This window comes from Micropterus salmoides, unplaced genomic scaffold (assembly GCF_014851395.1).
Source record: "Micropterus salmoides isolate LMB-PRFRI ecotype aquatic unplaced genomic scaffold, ASM1485139v1 Ms_hic_scaffold_18, whole genome shotgun sequence".
In the NCBI taxonomy this organism is placed as follows: Eukaryota; Metazoa; Chordata; class Actinopteri; order Centrarchiformes; family Centrarchidae; genus Micropterus; species Micropterus salmoides.
In genome coordinates this window covers 14,615,527-14,633,542 of record NW_024040928.1, presented here as the reverse complement: position 1 = coordinate 14,633,542, position 18,016 = coordinate 14,615,527, and the positions used below count along the sequence as shown (strand labels likewise).

Sequence of the window (18,016 nt, the reverse complement as noted above, 5' to 3'; positions counted from 1 at the left end):
ATCTCGAAAGCGCTAATGGAATCTTGAGTGGTAATACAAGTAAATAATTAAATTAGAGAAACCCTTGTTTCATTGTTTGCTGTATTCAGGCCCATTAGGACCTCCAGTATTCTCATGGTAATCTAATGTTGGTTTTTTGTGTTCTCGTAATGAATTCTGTGTTTTTCCTCCAAACAGTGTTGTTCAGACATTTGTGTAGGTGCTGGCAGAGAAACAAAGACGTACATTAGGACCTATTGTCCCCTGTGATTATTAAAGTAAACAGAAATACTGAAGAGGTATCGTACACAGCTGCATACACTTGAGCCTGTGTTTGTGAAGTGGGAGAAAGAGCCAAGCAACCCTTAAGACTTTGTCAGAGATGATCCCATTATTCGGAGCAACTCAAGAGCCGAGCGGTAGGCTGGCTACGAGGCTTTGAAGATCAGTGTTGGGCGCTGAATTCATCTGCAGCCGAGAATTTGGAAGCAAAATACATTTGGCACGAGATAAAATGCTTCTAGCCAAGATCGACTGTGAAGACGTTCCCCGCCTCGGCCTTGTGCTTTTATCTTGCCGTGTCCTTTTCAAAAAGACAAAGTGCGCTGTTAGAGGATGAAAGTTAACGTGGAATGTGCAGTCAAATGTTTCTCTTGTGCAGTGTACGCCTGGCATTACGTAAACCATCGTATGGCTACAACCAACTGTTACATTCAATTTCATGTTCTGTGTAATTAGATGATCCACTGTATGGTCTATACAACTTCAAAAATAGTGAAAAATGGCCATCATAAGTTCAGAGAGCCTCATATGACACCTTCCATTGTCTTGTTTTGTACAAACTCCCAAAAGATTAATTTTAGGATCATCAAAGAGAGGCTGGAACCAAAAAAAAAAAAAAAAGTTGCCGATCAGTGGATTAGTCAGTCAATTTGATGGATGGATGAATCAATTAATCGTTTCAGCTCTAGTAAATCATTGTTGGATCTGTGGTAATACAGCAAGTAAGTAAAAGGTTAGTAAAGTAAACGTGGAAGACAAGTTTCAGTACATAAGAACTTGAGATGTTTAATGTTTTTTAAAATTGTTTCTTTAAATAGATACCAGCATTTTATAAATAGGATAACACAATGAAAATCTCTACCGACAGCGGAGCTCAACATAACCTGCTGCAAAACTTCCATCATACATACATACAAGTATACAAAAAACAAAAACAAAATTTTTTTATACACTTTCTGCTAAAGAACAGTTCAATTTATGTGTGTCTGTTTTACTAAAAGCAATGTGATCAAAATATTTAGATTTTCATGGTCAAAGAATCTGCCTGGCAACGGCAAGGTAGGTTTAAAACAAAAAAAAATTAAAAAGACAGGACATGGATGAAAGTGAAAAGCAGCAATATAAGTGAACTGAATCGCTTCCAAACACTTGCTCGTCAGACAGGTTGCGGAGTCCCCCCCCCCCCCCAGACTGTTGCTAGTAACAATGACTAGCAGCAAACCCAAGGAATTCTTTTACTTCTGTGTTAACATTAAAAACATCAAATCTGAGTGAGCTCCGCTTGGCCCCGCTGTGGAAACAGTGGCTCTGGAGCTTGAACTAATGAGCACGGGAGAAAGTCAAGCAGCCAAATATTGCCTGATTCATGATTACACAGCTGTGACAAGAATGCAGCGAGTGTTTGTCTGCTGCTTCATATGTCCATCTGAAGAGCACATTGGTATAATAATACACCTGTATGCTAGTAATCGTCAACATTTTAAGCCTGTGTGAGCCAACTGTTGTCCTAAGCTTTCTTTTTGCTTTGTTGATTCAGCTAAGGACCATTTTAAGCATATTGCTAGGATGGCAGATACTTCTAGTTTCTCTCTAAAGACAACACCGCTATTTCAGCTCCATGTAAGTGTTGGAACACAACCTCAATATCCCCCTGCAGTCTGAAATCAGTGTTGGCGATCTTGTGCGACCTGTGCATTTCTTTTGTGATGTGGGGTTCATTTTATGCAGCTGACCTATGAGTGTAAGGTGGCGGCAGAAGCGTCATCACATGTCCAGAAGCAAAACTCGTGGGTCTTCCACCACCGCTTTGATCTTGCGTAAGAAAGTGACCGCTTCTCTGCCGTCAATGAGTCGGTGGTCATACGTCAGTGCCACATACATCATGGGCCGGACCTCAACCTGCCAAAGCAAAAAGCTGGTTTATTGTTTTCTCACGTTTGAGTGCATCAGATCTGAAAAACCAGTAGATCCATAAATGTATGCATGACGACTGTCTGTCATGTAGCTCAGATACTTGGCGGTATAATTCGTCTTGCACAACTTTTGTTTGCTTTTTATTTCATTCGTTTCCTAATTAATAATAATAATAATAATAATAATAAGTATGAAAACAAACTTACATTTCACCTTGTACCAGTAACATTTTTGCAAACCCAGTAGACAAATTAAAGTCCCTCTTCCCTGTTCTATGACTCACACAATTATAGCTCCTTTCATCTTTTAGCCTTCTGTGTCTATGAACACATAATTCTCACCTTGCCATTGATGGCCACCGGCCGGTCAAAGATGCCGTGCATGCCCAGGATGGCAGACTGTGGGGGGTTGATGATGGGCGTGCCAAACAGGGAGCCGAACACGCCACCGTTGCTGATGGTGAATGTGCCTCCATCCATGTCTTCAACAGCAAGCTCATTTTTACGAGCCTGAGGCACACAATGCAAATGATTTCCTCATTGTTGTGATGAACGTAGATAGACATTGATTTTATTCAAAATAGCATAGCAGTCTAAAATGACTGGCTGCTTATCACGATTGAAAAGCAACGCAATCATTTTAAGATGTCTGTTATCACACTGTAGCTGTGGTGAAAACAGATCACCGGCACCCAGTTACCCATCATTGAGAACATTCATCAAAAGGCGCTGCCTGGGCAGGACAAGAAACATCATTAAGGATGCCTCCCAACCGAACCATGGACTGTTCACCCTCCTCCCATCCAGCAGGCGTTACAGGAGCCTACACTCTCGCACCAGCAAGCACAGGAAGAACCTCTTCCCTGAGGCTGTGACCCTGCTGACGTCCACACCTTCAATCTAATGTAATAGCACCTTTGCCCACATATTGCACTGCTCACAGTACTAATGTACATATTACACAAAGCTTTTTACCTTTTCTCCCAAAGCATTAATGGCTTTTTCGATGTCAGTGAAGTTCATGGTCTCAACATTACGGATCACTGGTACAACAAGCCCCTAAAATGAAATACATGTTATTCAGGTGAATTCAACGGTAGTCAGTATTCATACAAAAAAATAAATAAATATAAATAAATAAATAAATAAAAGTTATTTAGAGTCAAAGTCATACCTTTGGAGTTGCCACAGCGACGCTGATGTCTACATAATCCCTGTAGACTATCTCTTTGGTTGAATCATCAATAACTGTGGTTAAAAACATTTTTGGAATAAAGTTTAGTAAAAAAAGAAAAAAAAAACAACAACAACAGAGAGGAAAGCTTCTTTGGTGAAAGTTAAATTTTAAACAAAAGAAAAACTGCGCTGTCTTACCGGCATTGACAGCAGGTTGGTCAGTCAGAGCGTGAGCAGCAGCCTTCACAAATGCCGACATAAAACCCAGTTTGATGTTGTGCTTCTTTAAGAAAGCATCCTTATGCACCGTCCTCATCCCCTGAATGTTGCTGAAACAAAAATTGAGGAGCGATTAGAGAATATATCCAGTGCTCACAGTGTGACATTGGCATGTTAATTACACGCGTCTACCATCAAATGTGAATCAGGATATTTAATACTGAGGCTTGTCATCCTAACTGGCTAGGTTTTAGAACAATGTAATCGGTGTGGATAAATCTGGGATAATCCTTTCAGGAGCTGCTGTGGTTTACCTCATGTCCACCTCGTTGAAGGTGGTCAACATAGCGCAGGTGTTCTGAGCCTCCTTTAGCCTCTGGGTGATCCTCAACCTCATACGGTTCATCTTCACCTGGACAGCAGGAGAACAAACCACCAATAAAAGAAACAAAAAACTCATGGGTGAAACATTAAAAGGTTTGTCATCAGCATCTTTGTTACCCTGTTTTCTCCTCTAACTCCTGCTGCTGGAGGAGCTGGAGCTGCAGCAGTGGGCTTGACAGCAGAAACTTGACAGAGAAGGAAAGACAGATTGTTACATCAGGAGCCAAAAAGAGAGACACTGGCCTACTCAGATACATACTGCACAATAATGATAAATAAATGCTTTCTGCAGCAAGTAGATTTAACACACCAGATTTAGCTGGGGCAGCCTGTGGTGGCACTGGGGGTTCTGGAGGCGCGGCAGTGGTGGCTGAAGCTGGAGGTGGAGGAGGAGCTGCAGCCTCTGCAGCTGGGGAGGGGGCAGTTTTGGCAGCAGCAGCTGAGGAAACAAGACGTAAAGAAGGAAACATGTAATATGGGTCTTATGGTTGTAAAGGTATGTTTCAGTGCGGTCATAATTCAATAAATGTTAAAATCATTATTTTGTATCCATTTGGGAGTAGCTTCTCAGCTATGGAGCTACAAAGATTAGTCGATTAATCGGCAAATTAATTGGTTTGGTTTTAACTAATTTTTTAAAAAAAGCTTCTCACATGTGAATACTTTGTGGTTCCATTTATGACAGTAAACTGAATATTTTTTGGTCGTGGACAAAATAAGAAATTTTAGGAGCTCATCTTGAGCTTTGGGAAACACTGATCGACATATTTCACAACTTTCCGGACCCAACAACAAATCGATTCATTGAGAAAAAAATTGAGAGATTAAATCGATAATGAAAATAATCAATTGTTGCGTCCCTATGTAACACACAACTACAGAAGTCATTTCAAATTTACAAGGGGGTGAAAAAACACACACTACCGACTGAATTATGTCATGTTTCACACATATGTTTCGCATTAAAACTAATAATATACTGTATATTATTAAGGGAAAGGAAGGCGGTTTGTGTTAATCTCAGAAGCTTGGCATATGTTGCAAAATAGTAACACATCGAGTAAAGTATCAACAATCTACTGTTTTGGTAATTGTACTGAAACTTAGGTCTCACACTGCCACCGGCATATAAAAAAAAACCAAAAAAAACAAGTCTGTTTACTTTAGTGACTAAATGATAACTGATGCACAACTAAGCACACCTCCTTTCCGGAGTTTGAAGAGCGGCGTCCCTCCTTCTACCTTCCCTCCATCAGGCACCAGCAGTTCCTCAATTACACCGGCTGCTGGAGAGGGCACCTGAACAGAGGTCTGGAGGAACAAAATATAGACGTTTTGAGTAGGTTTCTTGATAAAGTGATATAAAAATAAAAATCATACAGATGATTTCAGTTTGATGGTCTTGTTCTAACCTTGTCAGTCTCAATTTCACACACCACTTCATCTTCTGTCACAGAGTCGCCCACAGCTAAAGCATAAACAACGAAAGAGCATGTATTTCATGTGCTAAAATATGGTTACTTTGAACATTTGGCTCATTGGCAATAAAATATGGGACACTGACACCTGTGAAATATTTTACCTACGACAGAACATATACCAACCTTTCTCCCACCTCACATCCCCCTCTGTAACAGATTCTGCGAATGCAGGGGTTTTGACTGTGATGACCTCTTCCCCTGTAAAAAAAAAACCAAACAAAAAAAAAAAGGGGAAGAGGTCAGTTGCTGTAAGTTGAGCAGAGCTGAGGTCAATACATGACGTTGAGAACTGTACATACTGTGAACAGCAGATGTCTTGAAGTATCGGATGTGAAAGACATTCGCTGATGATGGAAATTCGCATCTAAATGTAAAAAACAAAAAAACAAACAAAATTACTTGTACTTTTAGACAAATACATTTAAACACACACACACACACACACACACACACACACACACACACACACACACACACACACACACACATATACTGATAAATACGCAGATGCCTTTCTCAGCATTATTATGTTTTTAGGTTTACTCTACTCCACATGAAACCCCTCTCAGAGATAACATTTGCTGCACAGGTGTACGACTCAGTTTACACTGTATGAATGAAATAGACAAACTCTTACACTGACTGATACTGAGGGGCGTTCAAAGACAGACACCAAAATTGGAGAGAGCACTTACGGCTGAGACTTCCTGTAAACTAGCCGGCTGCAGACAGAGAGGCCTTAAGACAGAAAAAGAAAAGAGAGAAACATAATCAACAAAATCTGTAACTACTGCTTCTCCTGAGATATGAGTGGAGCTCCCTGAAAGCTGGTGTTAACTACTTGTGGGCTCTGAGGCACCTCAGCCACTCAAAAAACATCACTTATTCTGCTTTGGATGAACCACTCACAGAGCTTGTTTATTTATGAGCAATAAAAATACAAACTGCAGTTTGAGATGTTGCATTACCGATGAGGTTCTCAACTCCAGCTAAAAGGTCTAGTCTACTTAGTTAGAAACACATTTACCTGATACACTTTGTCGGAAGAGCACGTTATCAGCCTGAAAAGACAGAGAGTAAAAAATATGCTTCAAACGTAAAGTCTAAATATAATATAGAGAACAAACTGAGACATTGGGAAAACTGACAGCAGAGATTTGCTTCCCCTCACTGGAAGATAATGCTGACAAAAACAGGCTGCTGTATGGTCAACTGTGCTGCATTGCTGTATGTTATAGGTTGTGTGTAGGTATTTGCAGGGCAGGGCCTCTGATGAAGAAGCCGGTCTAGTTCTGGCTACTTTCACACGGATGTTTGTCTGTTTTGCCTGGCGATCCTAACACAAACCTATAGTTGTGGGATGCCCGGGGACAATGGAGTTCTCAGAAATTGACCACATCATATAAAACTGACTGATTCAAAGCATGTGCACGAGTGTAGCAACCAAGTCACTGGAGTTTTCATTGTTCTAACTCACTAGAACTGTAACATACCATGAGAGTAAAACATTTCAATGAGTGATGAACCACCATCATATTTAGTTTCACTTTCTGATTTTGTTACAATACAGTAGACACTCAATAAATCCTACCCACTATCTTTAGAGCTGAAACAATTACTTGATCAGGTGTTTAAAAGTTAGTTTTTAAAGCAAAACCTGCAGAACATTCACTGATTTACGTTTCTCAAACAAAACTGATCTATAATAGAAATAATCATTAGTTACCGCCCTAGTTATGTACCTAATAATAATAACCTCTATGCAGGCTATAATCCACTGCCAGCAACAGCACCATACTGTGGTCTCTGTGAAGTAGGGAGTAGTAGCTAATCATTCTTGGCGAGACACACAGGTTATTATCATCGTGATCATGTTTCAGCTTCAATACCTGCTCAAAGCACTGGAGAGATAGCTGAAATTGTCTGACTTGACATGGGCTATTTCTGCCACACACCTGCCTTTACAACCACAGGGCACCAGAACATGCTAACATTAGCCTGTCTCATTGGTGTAGAGCCAAACCAGCGGTTGAGAACATGTAAAAGAAAGTAGACAGTAAACTACAGGGGACATAGGTGATAGTTTGTTAGTTTGTGTAAGTTTGTTATGACTTGCTGGCTAAAGCTAATATTAGGTGCGGCTTTGTTCTTGAAATAAAGCCTTAAATAGAGTCCAGACAGTTAATGGTACACTGCTGCTTCCCCCCCTCTGCAGCTGCCCGGGTGTGTCTGCTCTTTGTAGGCGACGCTCTGCTCCACAAGCCAACGTCTGCTAAAGGGGAGCTAACAGCTAGCTGTGTATTATTTTAATCTGTCGAAACCGTTTTAGAGCCCATACACAGGCTTGGTCCACTGGTGTTGTCCGACCTACCTGGCTAGCCGCTGACAGAGAACGGCCAAGCGTCTGGTATACGCATCTGGACCGCGATAACATAGCTACAGCTGCCGGCGGTGAGCTTCTTATCTGACAGCAGCTGAAGGAAAGAGCAGCGCAGAAGCTCGCTGGGAGGAACCACTGCGGCTGGTAGGGAGGGGGGACCGGGGGACAGAGGGACCGGGCGGCGGGAGCTGGGACTGAATAAAGTAATTAACTAGAACCTGACAAACATTGTGAAAAAGGAGAAAATAAAAGGGTTCCCCAAAGAGATAAAATAATGCCATTTATTTAAAGCCAACAGGACTGTACCATTGTCTGAATTAGGTAGCAATCACACTACACTTTCAAATTAATTTCACAGTAGGCACAATGGTACTGTTCATATAAAATGATAAGAAAGTAAATAACATTTGAATTGAGCATTTATTCCTCACTTAGTCCATTAACAGTATGTTATCCGGTTCAAATAATAGCCGAAATTTAATGTTCTTATGTGCAGGTAGGGGTGGGATCGGTGGGATAGGTTGGCATATTAGACCACGCCTCCTGGTTGTTGGAGGGGCTCTCAGCTGGACCAGTACAAATATGAGTCATTTCTCCTCCAGCGAGATCCAGACTGGAAGCTCCCTCGGGTCCCTTTGGAAAGGCAACAGGTGGGTTATCAGGTTGTATAATACTGTATGTAGCTGTACTTATTATTATTTAAGCTACAGGTTTAGTTTTTACTTTCTCATATCAAATCAGACTGTAAGATGTTTGAATTGAGTCTAAAATGGTTTATTCAGCTAAACAAGGTGCAAATGAGAAACTTGCATGGCAGTCTACAGCATTACAGGGACACAGAAAAGTGAGAAGATAACAATTTCAAAGATTTGAAAAATAATGTCTCTGCTAGTTGTGCAAAAGGAATTCTGCCAAAATACAAAATGCTTCATTTAAATCAACAATTATGTTTTATCTGGACAATATGCATTATTCTGGCTTCATATTTTCAAGTTGGAATGTACTTAAGTTTGCAAAAATCCAAGCTTTCATTGATATTTGTTGCTGTCACATGTTCAAGAATTCCAGGAAGCAATTTGACTTTTAGTTCTTGTAACACCTCCATTTTATAATTAATGACAATGTTTTTATTCACTTCTGTCTTTTTTTTTTTTATCCACCAAGCATGAATCCAAGTGTTTGGAGCAAAGGTATGTATTCTTCCAGCAACATTTGCCTTGACGGCTGCCCTGCAGAGCGCCTCTCCTCTTTTCAATCGGACCCTGTGCCGTCAAATTCAGATGCGTCTGGTGCTTCTGTGACCTTACACAAAGACAGTGAGAACATAAAAATGCTACCGGAGAGCGTTTATTACAGCAGCTGCGATGCTGGTTCAATGATCTGTTCCAGACAGCTGAAGCTCAATCCATCCAGAGATACTGGATATTTATCTGCCAGAAGGCACCCATCTCCTGCATCCAGTTCTTGTGGTCGACATGACTGGTACTTAAACAGTGGCCGTCGAGCAAAGCGTGCCAGGGTGGAAAATATCATCAAAGGCATGACCGGCTCTCCTGGTATGCACTGCACAGATGTGATGACAAATCAGCATGAGGAGGCAGACGGTATGCAGGACAACGAAAGGATTCAAGATCTGCCTTTACACCAGGAGCACATGGAAAGAAATGGATCTGGCAGTGCGAGAAAGCAGCTTGATATTCAGCATCAGCACCTCAGACAGCTCAGAACAAGGTTCAACCATGTGGATGGAGTAACTGAAACTACAGACAGTACAAAGGAGGAGCAATATCCCACTTGGAACGATTCTCCTGAAGCATCTCCAAGGGACGCACGAACAAATTCATACAGTGAGTTTGAGAGCAGCCCGAGTAGAAAAGATCACGGCTGGAAGAAGGTGAAGCTATTCAACTTCTCCCAATCCAAACCTGAGAGAACACAGCTGATGGCAGATGTTTTAAAGTATGAACTGTCCAGAGCTGTCAACAGAAGCGTTGACACTATTTTTAAACGTATGCCACGCCTACAGACATCGCCAAATGACGAGAGGAATGTGGAGACTGATGTGCCTCTTCACTCATCGGTTTGCAAAGATAATAACATAAGACAGTCGTGTTGTGGGAACGCAGCGGTGCACGTCCCTGGTGTTCAAACCGAAGCTCTGTCTCTGGTTGTGCAAAAGCCTCGATCGGAAAGAGCCGACAAGTCCGTCCTCCAGTCCGAATCGAGAGCTCACCATGGTCCAAAACCTCCGATCCCCTTGAGTCACGACTCGGCTCTGCGTGAAGATCAGCTGCCAGAGAAGAATCACAACACTGCCCCTCAACATGCCCTCGGATGCTTGCCAGATGGATGCTCCGAAGTTGGTCAAGCAAAGTTTGAGAGGTTTGACGCACACTGGAATTCGGTCAAAGTCAGAACAAAGGTCAACTCCAGATGTGTCAGAAGCCCACAGACTCACAGTGTGTCGGTGGATCCCATGTTTTTGCAAAGTCTGTGTCTCCCTCATGTCAAGATTGAGTCCGATAGCCTGGTGAAGAACAACCTGTACATGCTGAATGTATCCTTTACAGGTTTCCATACTGATGTAGTAACATTTGATATTTTATAATGTTCTCTTGCAGTGACAGAAGTAAGATTTTCTTTCCTTATTGTAGCTTCTAAAGCAGTTGCCTTTAGACACAAGTAATCATTCTTCCTTTGCCTTTTTGAGGTCCAAATAACCACAATAATAATTCTGCCGAACACAAACCTTATCATTACCCCAGATATGTGCTCTGAAATTAGTCTTTTCATCGACAACTTTGCACCTTACATAATCCAACAAGTCCTCCCTTTGATGTTCCAAAGTGAAGAAAACTGCGGTCTCTCCATTTGTCCTGAGTTTTAATGATTTCTTGTCAACAAAATTCACACAGTTTCATTATATCTAGGATGTGTGTGTTTTCTCCTTAACACTGGGGCATTTAGGAAGGTCTGACAACAAATCATCTGAAGAAAGCAAAGCTTATATTCTTCTACACTCGCTACCCGAGCTCACTGGTGCTGAAGATGTGTTTCCATGATGTGCAGGTGAGAAAATGCTTCCAACAGATAGAGATGGCATTTGTTACAATGTTGGGAAAGTTGCTGTATTTTGCATTTAAGCAGGCCTATGTCTAGCCGCTTTTTATTTTTTATTTTTAGAGAAAATCTGTATAAAAAAGCAGTCTGCTAATGTCTGTGGATTTTAATGTGCTGCATGTTTTATGATTCAAAATGCATCTGTCTCCACATAACAAAGAATCAGTTCCACACAAGTTAATACATTGTTTTTTATTTGTCAGCAGCATTATAATCAGGCAATCAGATCAGGATTAACAACTTTACATCATTATTACATTTCTGTAAAACACAATGTGTAAAAAGGGCAACACAGAGATGTGGTAAAATACAGTTTATTCATATTTTATTTGCTCTATATTTTAAAATGTACATGGTAAAACATGTTTAGCAGCTTCTCTCACATAAAGACAAATGACTCATACTATATCCAATCAGACAATAGGGACTCTGATCGTCTCACTTACTTGTTTTTCTGTTTCGTCCTCAGTTCACTCGCTGTATCACCTCTCAGCTCATCAAGTGGTTCAGTAACTTCAGGGAGTTTTACTACATCCAGATGGAGAAGTTTGCCCGACACGCTCTCACAGAAGGAGTGGCCGACGTGAGGGGTCTGACTGTGGGGAGAGAATCAGAACTGTTCAGAGCTCTCAACATGCACTACAACAAAGCCAATGACTTCCAGGTAAATGATTCTACACACTATAGTTCTTACTGCTCTTAGGTGCAAAATACTGGTGAGATCCTACTGTGATGTATTTTTTGCTTTCAGTGAGGTTGTTTTATTGTGTCATTTTGATCAAGTGCAGTCCAACACGATTCACTTCTATTGGATGTGCACGTTGTACTTTATATTTATCAATAGTCTCAAATCTTTAGCCTGCTTCACTGCATCTGCGTCTCCTCATTTGTAATGGTATGGATTTTAGAAATCAATAAAGGACAGTGGCTTTACAAGATGAATTTATTGTGTTCCAACAATAAAAAACAGATGGTAAATTATAAATTGCTTTAGCAATATATGCCATTTACTGTAAGTATAAAAAAACAAACAAACATAGAATTTAAAGGCATGATTCATTATAGCAAGAGGTGCCACATGTGTGAACACCTGTCTGCTGTTGGCTATATTAGATGTGTTAATGCGTACAGATAATTCCAAGATGATGCGTAAACCATGGGAATGAAATTGTGCTGGGTGGATAATATTTGAAATCTATGCAATGTAGAAGATTTTCTTCTTTTATCTTTAATTATTTTGATTAAACTTGTCCATCATGTGAATTACATCACAAAATGAGACAAGTCACAGTACTTAACAGTGTTAACTACTATAAACAAAATATATTTTAAAAAGTCACAAAACTGGCCCCCGCGACCCTGTACGCAGGATAAACAGTTGGCTATGATGGATGGACAAAACTGCTTAGGAGGAGAAAGGTAGGGAAGGTGGATCAAAGTAAAAAAGAAAAAGTCTTTAGTTTAAAAGTGTTTAAAAAATCACTTGGTCTTCCACGTGTGGAGTATTTTACTTTATTAGGCCTGAGATGTGCCATAACACTTGGAGTGCAGATTTCATGCTAATTTACTTTTGGGTACTCTGCTTTTGAAGCATTAGGATCTCTCTGATTCTCAATAGTAGAGAACCCAAACTAATATTAATATAAGGAAAAACCTTCTTATTAAGTTTCCACTCTATTAGTGAACATTAGGCATACAACAGCCTAATCTGATTTTATTATTAGTCAAAAGGCCATAAGATAGGTAGGTTGTTAGGTAGGAACATTTACTGTCACAATATAATGGGTTATATAATTAAACTGAGTTTTGTAAATAGAGATGTAGCATTAACAAACACTGTCGCTGTTAGTCTGGGAATATATAATGCAGTTAAATATTGTTCATGTTGACCGTTTATATGAACATCAAGCTATTTAACATATAATAGCTTTAATATTAATTTTACTAACTACTTCAACTACTACACCATAATAAAACAGCGGGGAGTACTATCAAAGGACAGTGAGACTGGTTTGACTGTAGATGAGTTTTAGAAGAAGTCAATGCTATCTGATTAATACATATAAGGCGGCCAACTATAATTCAAGATGCAGCCTATTAACCAAAAAAGCATACTGTGAAGTTTGTGTCACAATTAGTATTTGGAATCATATATTTGAAAAATATTGTTTTCCTGGTGTAAAATTTGGATATTTACCACAATTTTAGTTTTGGAGATATTTAGAAAATGAGAGATGTACTTCTAATGTGATAAAGTTATTTTACATAGTGGCAGATGTGCTATGGAAATGGATCCGGATCATTATATTAGGTTTTAATTACACACATACATATATACACACACAAATCCATATGGCCATATTATTTTTTAGTAAATGTGTATCTCCCCACCCTGTTTTGCATTTTGCAAAATCTTACTGCAAATTTAGGAAAGATTGGAAGGAACTGAATAAAAGGTATCGTTATTTTTTGGCTACAGTTTAAGTTGTCAATATATTGTTGATACATAGGTGAACATTACATTATTCAACTGATTAATGAAATTAATCAAAAAAGGTATCAATGACCTTTGACATTTTTAGTCAAGTGTCACCTTTGTGAAAAAAGGTCCATCTTCCCTTCTGTTCCTGAGTGACATTGTTAAATAACAGCCAAAAAAAAGTAATTTTTCCAGGACATTATGTCATCACTGTGAAGATGACCGTTGACTTCTTGGGTAAAAAATGTCATCACTTTATCGTTGCATCCCATTAAATATCTGTGTGAAATGTTGTCATAATTACAGCATCAATTCTTGAGTTATGGCCAAATACGTGTTTGTAAAGGTCATTTTGAGGTCACAGTGACCTTTGACAACCAAATTCTAATCAGTGCATCCTTGTGTCCAAGTGGACATTGCCAAATATGAGGCAATTCCTTCGAAGTGTTTGAGATATCGCGTTCACGAGAATTCTCGTGAATGCGATATCCCTTAACATGTCATCAATACAGCTGATCTGAATAAGTCAAGTAAAATCCATCATTTTAGCATCACTAAGTGGCAGACACTCTTTACACAGAGAAACCAAAACATATTTTAAAAATCTGTATGCTGTAATGCAATACAACAACCCTGCAATAAATTAACACCTGACCAGTGTTTCACCAGTATATTAGTATTTGTCGTTTCAGTTGAAGCTGATAAAAAGGAAAAGTGAGGTTAGAGAAAAGGCCTCAGCATTTGCCTTTTAGATTCTGACCCAATCTGTGTACAAGCACATTGATTATCCAAAGTAGAAACGGTCCATCCTCAGCGGAGCATAAATGTGCTCAAAAAATTTTTGGGAGATTTACTCTTGAGATTCTGATATTTGTACAAGGCGGCATTCTGACCAAATGGTGGTCAGGAAAAACATCATGGGGTCTCTAAGGCATGAGTTAAAAAAAACAACAACTAATTGTTTGTCAAACATCTCATTCACAATGATATACATCATAAGATACTAGTTCATAGCAGATATCAGTATAGGCGTATCTGTCAGCCAATATATGACAAGAAACTGAGGTACAGAAATGCCAAAGACGTTTTCAAACACTGTCACCAATCTATTGTTAGTCCACTGGAGTAGTCAGTGCAGTCCCAGAACATTTCTAGGTTGCAATAGTTTTTAATATAAGGGATCCTTATAAAAAAATGCATTTTCATGTCATGGATTGTGTAAAGAAAATGAATAACGGTCAATCATTATCAGATTTCTTTTCTTTTAGGTTTCAGCCTTAGAAATCCTGGCAGGGATATTTTCAAAATAAAATAAGATTAAGAAGATTAAACATTTTTAGACCATTTTATTTTGCCTTACCAGATTTTCTTTTCTGAAAGTGTGCAGGATCACCGTATAAGATCCCCTATTGTGGGAAGGTTGACATGTTGGCAACTGGCGATGTACACAATTACAACTACATAGGGCTGCAACTAAAATTATTTTATTTGTTTTTCATTTTCTTGATTAATCGATTAGTTTTTTTGTCTATAAAGTGTCAGAAAATTTACAAAAATGCCAATCAGTTTCACAAAGTCCAAGATGACGTCCTCAAATGTCTTTAGTCCACAACCCAAAGATATTCTCTTTACTGTTATAGAGTAATAAAACCATAACATTTTTACTCTTAAGAAGCTGTAATCAGCTGACTCAAACCGATTAATAAAATAGTTGGCAATTAATTTCATAGTTAAGAACTAATCAAATAATCGTTGCAGCTAAACTAAACCACTTATCTAGTGTCTCCTCATGTACATGAAGGCCCTCTGACAGTGGACTGAATTTTGAGTGCACTTTAAAGTGATTTTTAACCGGACAACATAATACTGCTCACCAGCTCCTGCTTTGCTTGAATTCAACAATATTAGGAAGTAACAACAGAAATGTGAAAATAGAAAAAAAAAAAATGAAGTTTTATATTAAAAAGTAGTAGAAAGGTGTCGGCTTTTGATGTAATTTATTATTGTTCTAAATTAATTGTAGACCCTTTGCTAAATTTTGACTCTTTACTTACCTTGATTCGCCAGGCCTGACTCTGATTATCGTAAATATAATTCCAGTCTACAAAATTTCCCCTTCATGTCAAACACACACACACACACACACACAGTTAGAGCGTGAACAGTTTTTGTGTTAAGTCTTTGATCTTCTCCTGTGGATTCACAGGTCCCTAACAGATTCCTGGAGGTTGCGGAGATTACATTGAGAGAATTTTATGTTGCCATTTCAATGGGCAAGGATCGCGATCCATCGTGGAAGAAAGCAATCTACAAGGTGATCTGTAAGCTGGACAGTGAGGTACCAGCTGAATTCAAACATCATCGCTCTGAGAGATGAGAACCAACCGGAGGACAACATGTGCCACAGTGGTTTCTGTCACAATGTGGACTTACTCGTGCCTTGAGCTGCAAACTATTTTGTTTACCTTAGAAGACACTATAATGTAAAAACATACATACTGATGGCTGAGATTATCAAAGGCATCATGATGTATCTTGACATATGTATTTTGCTATATCCACCATATCATATAGCAATAACATATGTTGTGCTTGTGAAGCACAGTGAAATGTCTTCAAATCACAAAGTGCAACACAGAACACATTTTCTTGTTTTTGAGGAGCATTTTTCTTTAATAGACACAGAAAAACAAGGTCCACACCACATAAGAAAAACATTTTTAATATTCAGCAGAGCTCATTATTGCCATTCGGTGTGAATGTACAGGATATATAAAATGGAAGTTACATTAATTCTAAAAGGAGTTAATCACTATGTTGTTTAGTATCTCAATAGCCACATAAACTGTAGTTAAAATTGCAGCGTTTCTGTCACTCTTCCATACTTACCATGAAGATCCATCCACTTTCCAAATAATACACTGTGGCTGGCTGTCCACAGGTAAATCAAACATGCTCTTCATCAGTGCTTCTGTGTTCGGTCAGAATTGACGATCCTTTCTTTGTCTTCAGTTGTTTATAATCCAGATGTAAATTTCTCATGTGAAAATTCTGGACCTTTTGCTTTGTAAGTGCAAATTTAAATATAAATTTATTTTTAAAAACGTGAATACATTTGCGTACAATGCCATATATTAACTGCTGAGACTACATTTGGTTAATTTAAATACTGATATGCAGTGTGCACATGTAGGCACTTAACAGTTTGTAATGAAATTCCTCAGAAAACTCAATTGCAGCATGCAGAATTACCTTGCTCTAAATGGCCCATGTGAAAAAGGGTCAAACTGACTGTATATTTAAAAATGATCGCACTAAGCAGTCGTAGTAGATATGTTTTTTTCTCAGATACATTTTGCAGCCAGTTCAGCTTTTTTCAAAGTTAAATTGGCTTCTGAGACTTTTTTTGAAACACCTATAAACAAAAATAAAAGCACTTCATTAGGAGCACGACATTTAATTTGTTCTTTCAAACTACATGAATATTATAGTTAATTGTGGGTTACATGTAGTAATAATCAGCTGAATGAAAAGCCACTGTGGGCTCTGACTTGTCATTGAAGAAACCAACATCTTGAGTCCCAGTGTTCACAGTACTCCTGACTTTACTTTCCAGTTGTTTACCATCACAAATTTGGAAATTGAGAGTTCTTGAGAACACCATGAACCTTGCAACCATTTTTGTGTTTATTACAGTGCTCCAATATAACTGACTATGTTATAGTAACACAGAGTGAGGTGATCCTTTTCAGTCCGAAGATCATGCACTTACATTACACCCCATCTTCACTTGCAAACAAGCCACAAGTTGAGCCCATTTACTAAATAAACTCGTGCGATTTCAACCTAGTAGGACTTTAAACTGGCATCTTCTTATTAAGTGCAACAAGGAGAAAATTGCAAATGCTCAAATGTAATCCACAGAGGTGTGTACACTATATAGGGATGCAATACATTAGCACATCAAGTTTTAGTCTGAAAAGTACCTACAGGTAGGAAAGTGTCTTGTAAACTTTCTTGGTCAACATAGACGTGATTGGACATTTTACATGTACACAAGAACTAGAGCCTGACGGATAAATTGCTGTGCTTATATTTTCGGCGGATAAGAGCTAATTGCAGATTAATTGGTATCTCTGTTATAACAGCCGATAAATGACAAAAACAAACAGACAGAAGACGTATTCTTCCATCATGTTATGAGTGTTGTCGTTGCATATTTAGTCCACCAGAGGGCACTCTGCAACTCCCCTATTCGCAACACATAAATACAGCAATCTGCTGACATAATAAGCTGTACTTTAGTTCAAAGAGCTATTTATAACAATAAACAAACGTCAAAATGTCTTGTTTTCTTGGTGAGGACTCATAACACACAGCAAATGTTAGGGATAATCTTTGGTTTCTGAAGAGAAGGAAAAAAAAAAAGAATTTCAAATATTAAAATTGGTATCAAGGTCTTACCAGTCAGGCTCTAATAAAAACACTCCACCAAAATGTCATGTTACCATTTACTCTCTTATTGTCAATCTTCTAACGTAACCATATACAGTGATAAAGCTCATAACAGTCATCCTTAAAAAATGTCACAGGGCTAAACATG

At 38.9% G+C, this 18,016-nt stretch overlaps 2 protein-coding genes across 2 annotated transcripts; one reads left to right on the top strand and one right to left on the bottom strand.

Moving 5' to 3' along the window:
* Positions 1-1,027: 1,027 nt before the first annotated feature.
* Positions 1,028-7,941, bottom strand: LOC119909549 (dihydrolipoyllysine-residue succinyltransferase component of 2-oxoglutarate dehydrogenase complex, mitochondrial-like). Its single transcript, XM_038727807.1, has 15 exons — positions 7,806-7,941; positions 6,462-6,495; positions 6,130-6,172; positions 5,734-5,798; positions 5,558-5,632; positions 5,366-5,421; positions 5,156-5,264; positions 4,264-4,392; positions 4,071-4,138; positions 3,884-3,981; positions 3,549-3,679; positions 3,349-3,422; positions 3,150-3,233; positions 2,517-2,684; positions 1,028-2,160 (listed from the first exon to the last, which is right to left on the bottom strand). Exons 1-15 carry the CDS (start codon positions 7,866-7,868, stop codon positions 2,026-2,028), a joined length of 1,332 nt encoding a protein of 443 aa, XP_038583735.1. The 5' UTR covers positions 7,869-7,941; the 3' UTR covers positions 1,028-2,025.
* A 1,022-nt stretch (positions 7,942-8,963) lies between these two features.
* LOC119909342 (prospero homeobox protein 1-like) lies at positions 8,964-15,790 on the top strand. Its single transcript, XM_038727531.1, has 5 exons — positions 8,964-9,387; positions 9,427-10,371; positions 10,782-10,883; positions 11,404-11,598; positions 15,620-15,790. Exons 1-5 carry the CDS (start codon positions 8,980-8,982, stop codon positions 15,788-15,790), a joined length of 1,821 nt encoding a protein of 606 aa, XP_038583459.1. The 5' UTR covers positions 8,964-8,979.
* The last annotated feature ends 2,226 nt before the right edge of the window (positions 15,791-18,016 follow it).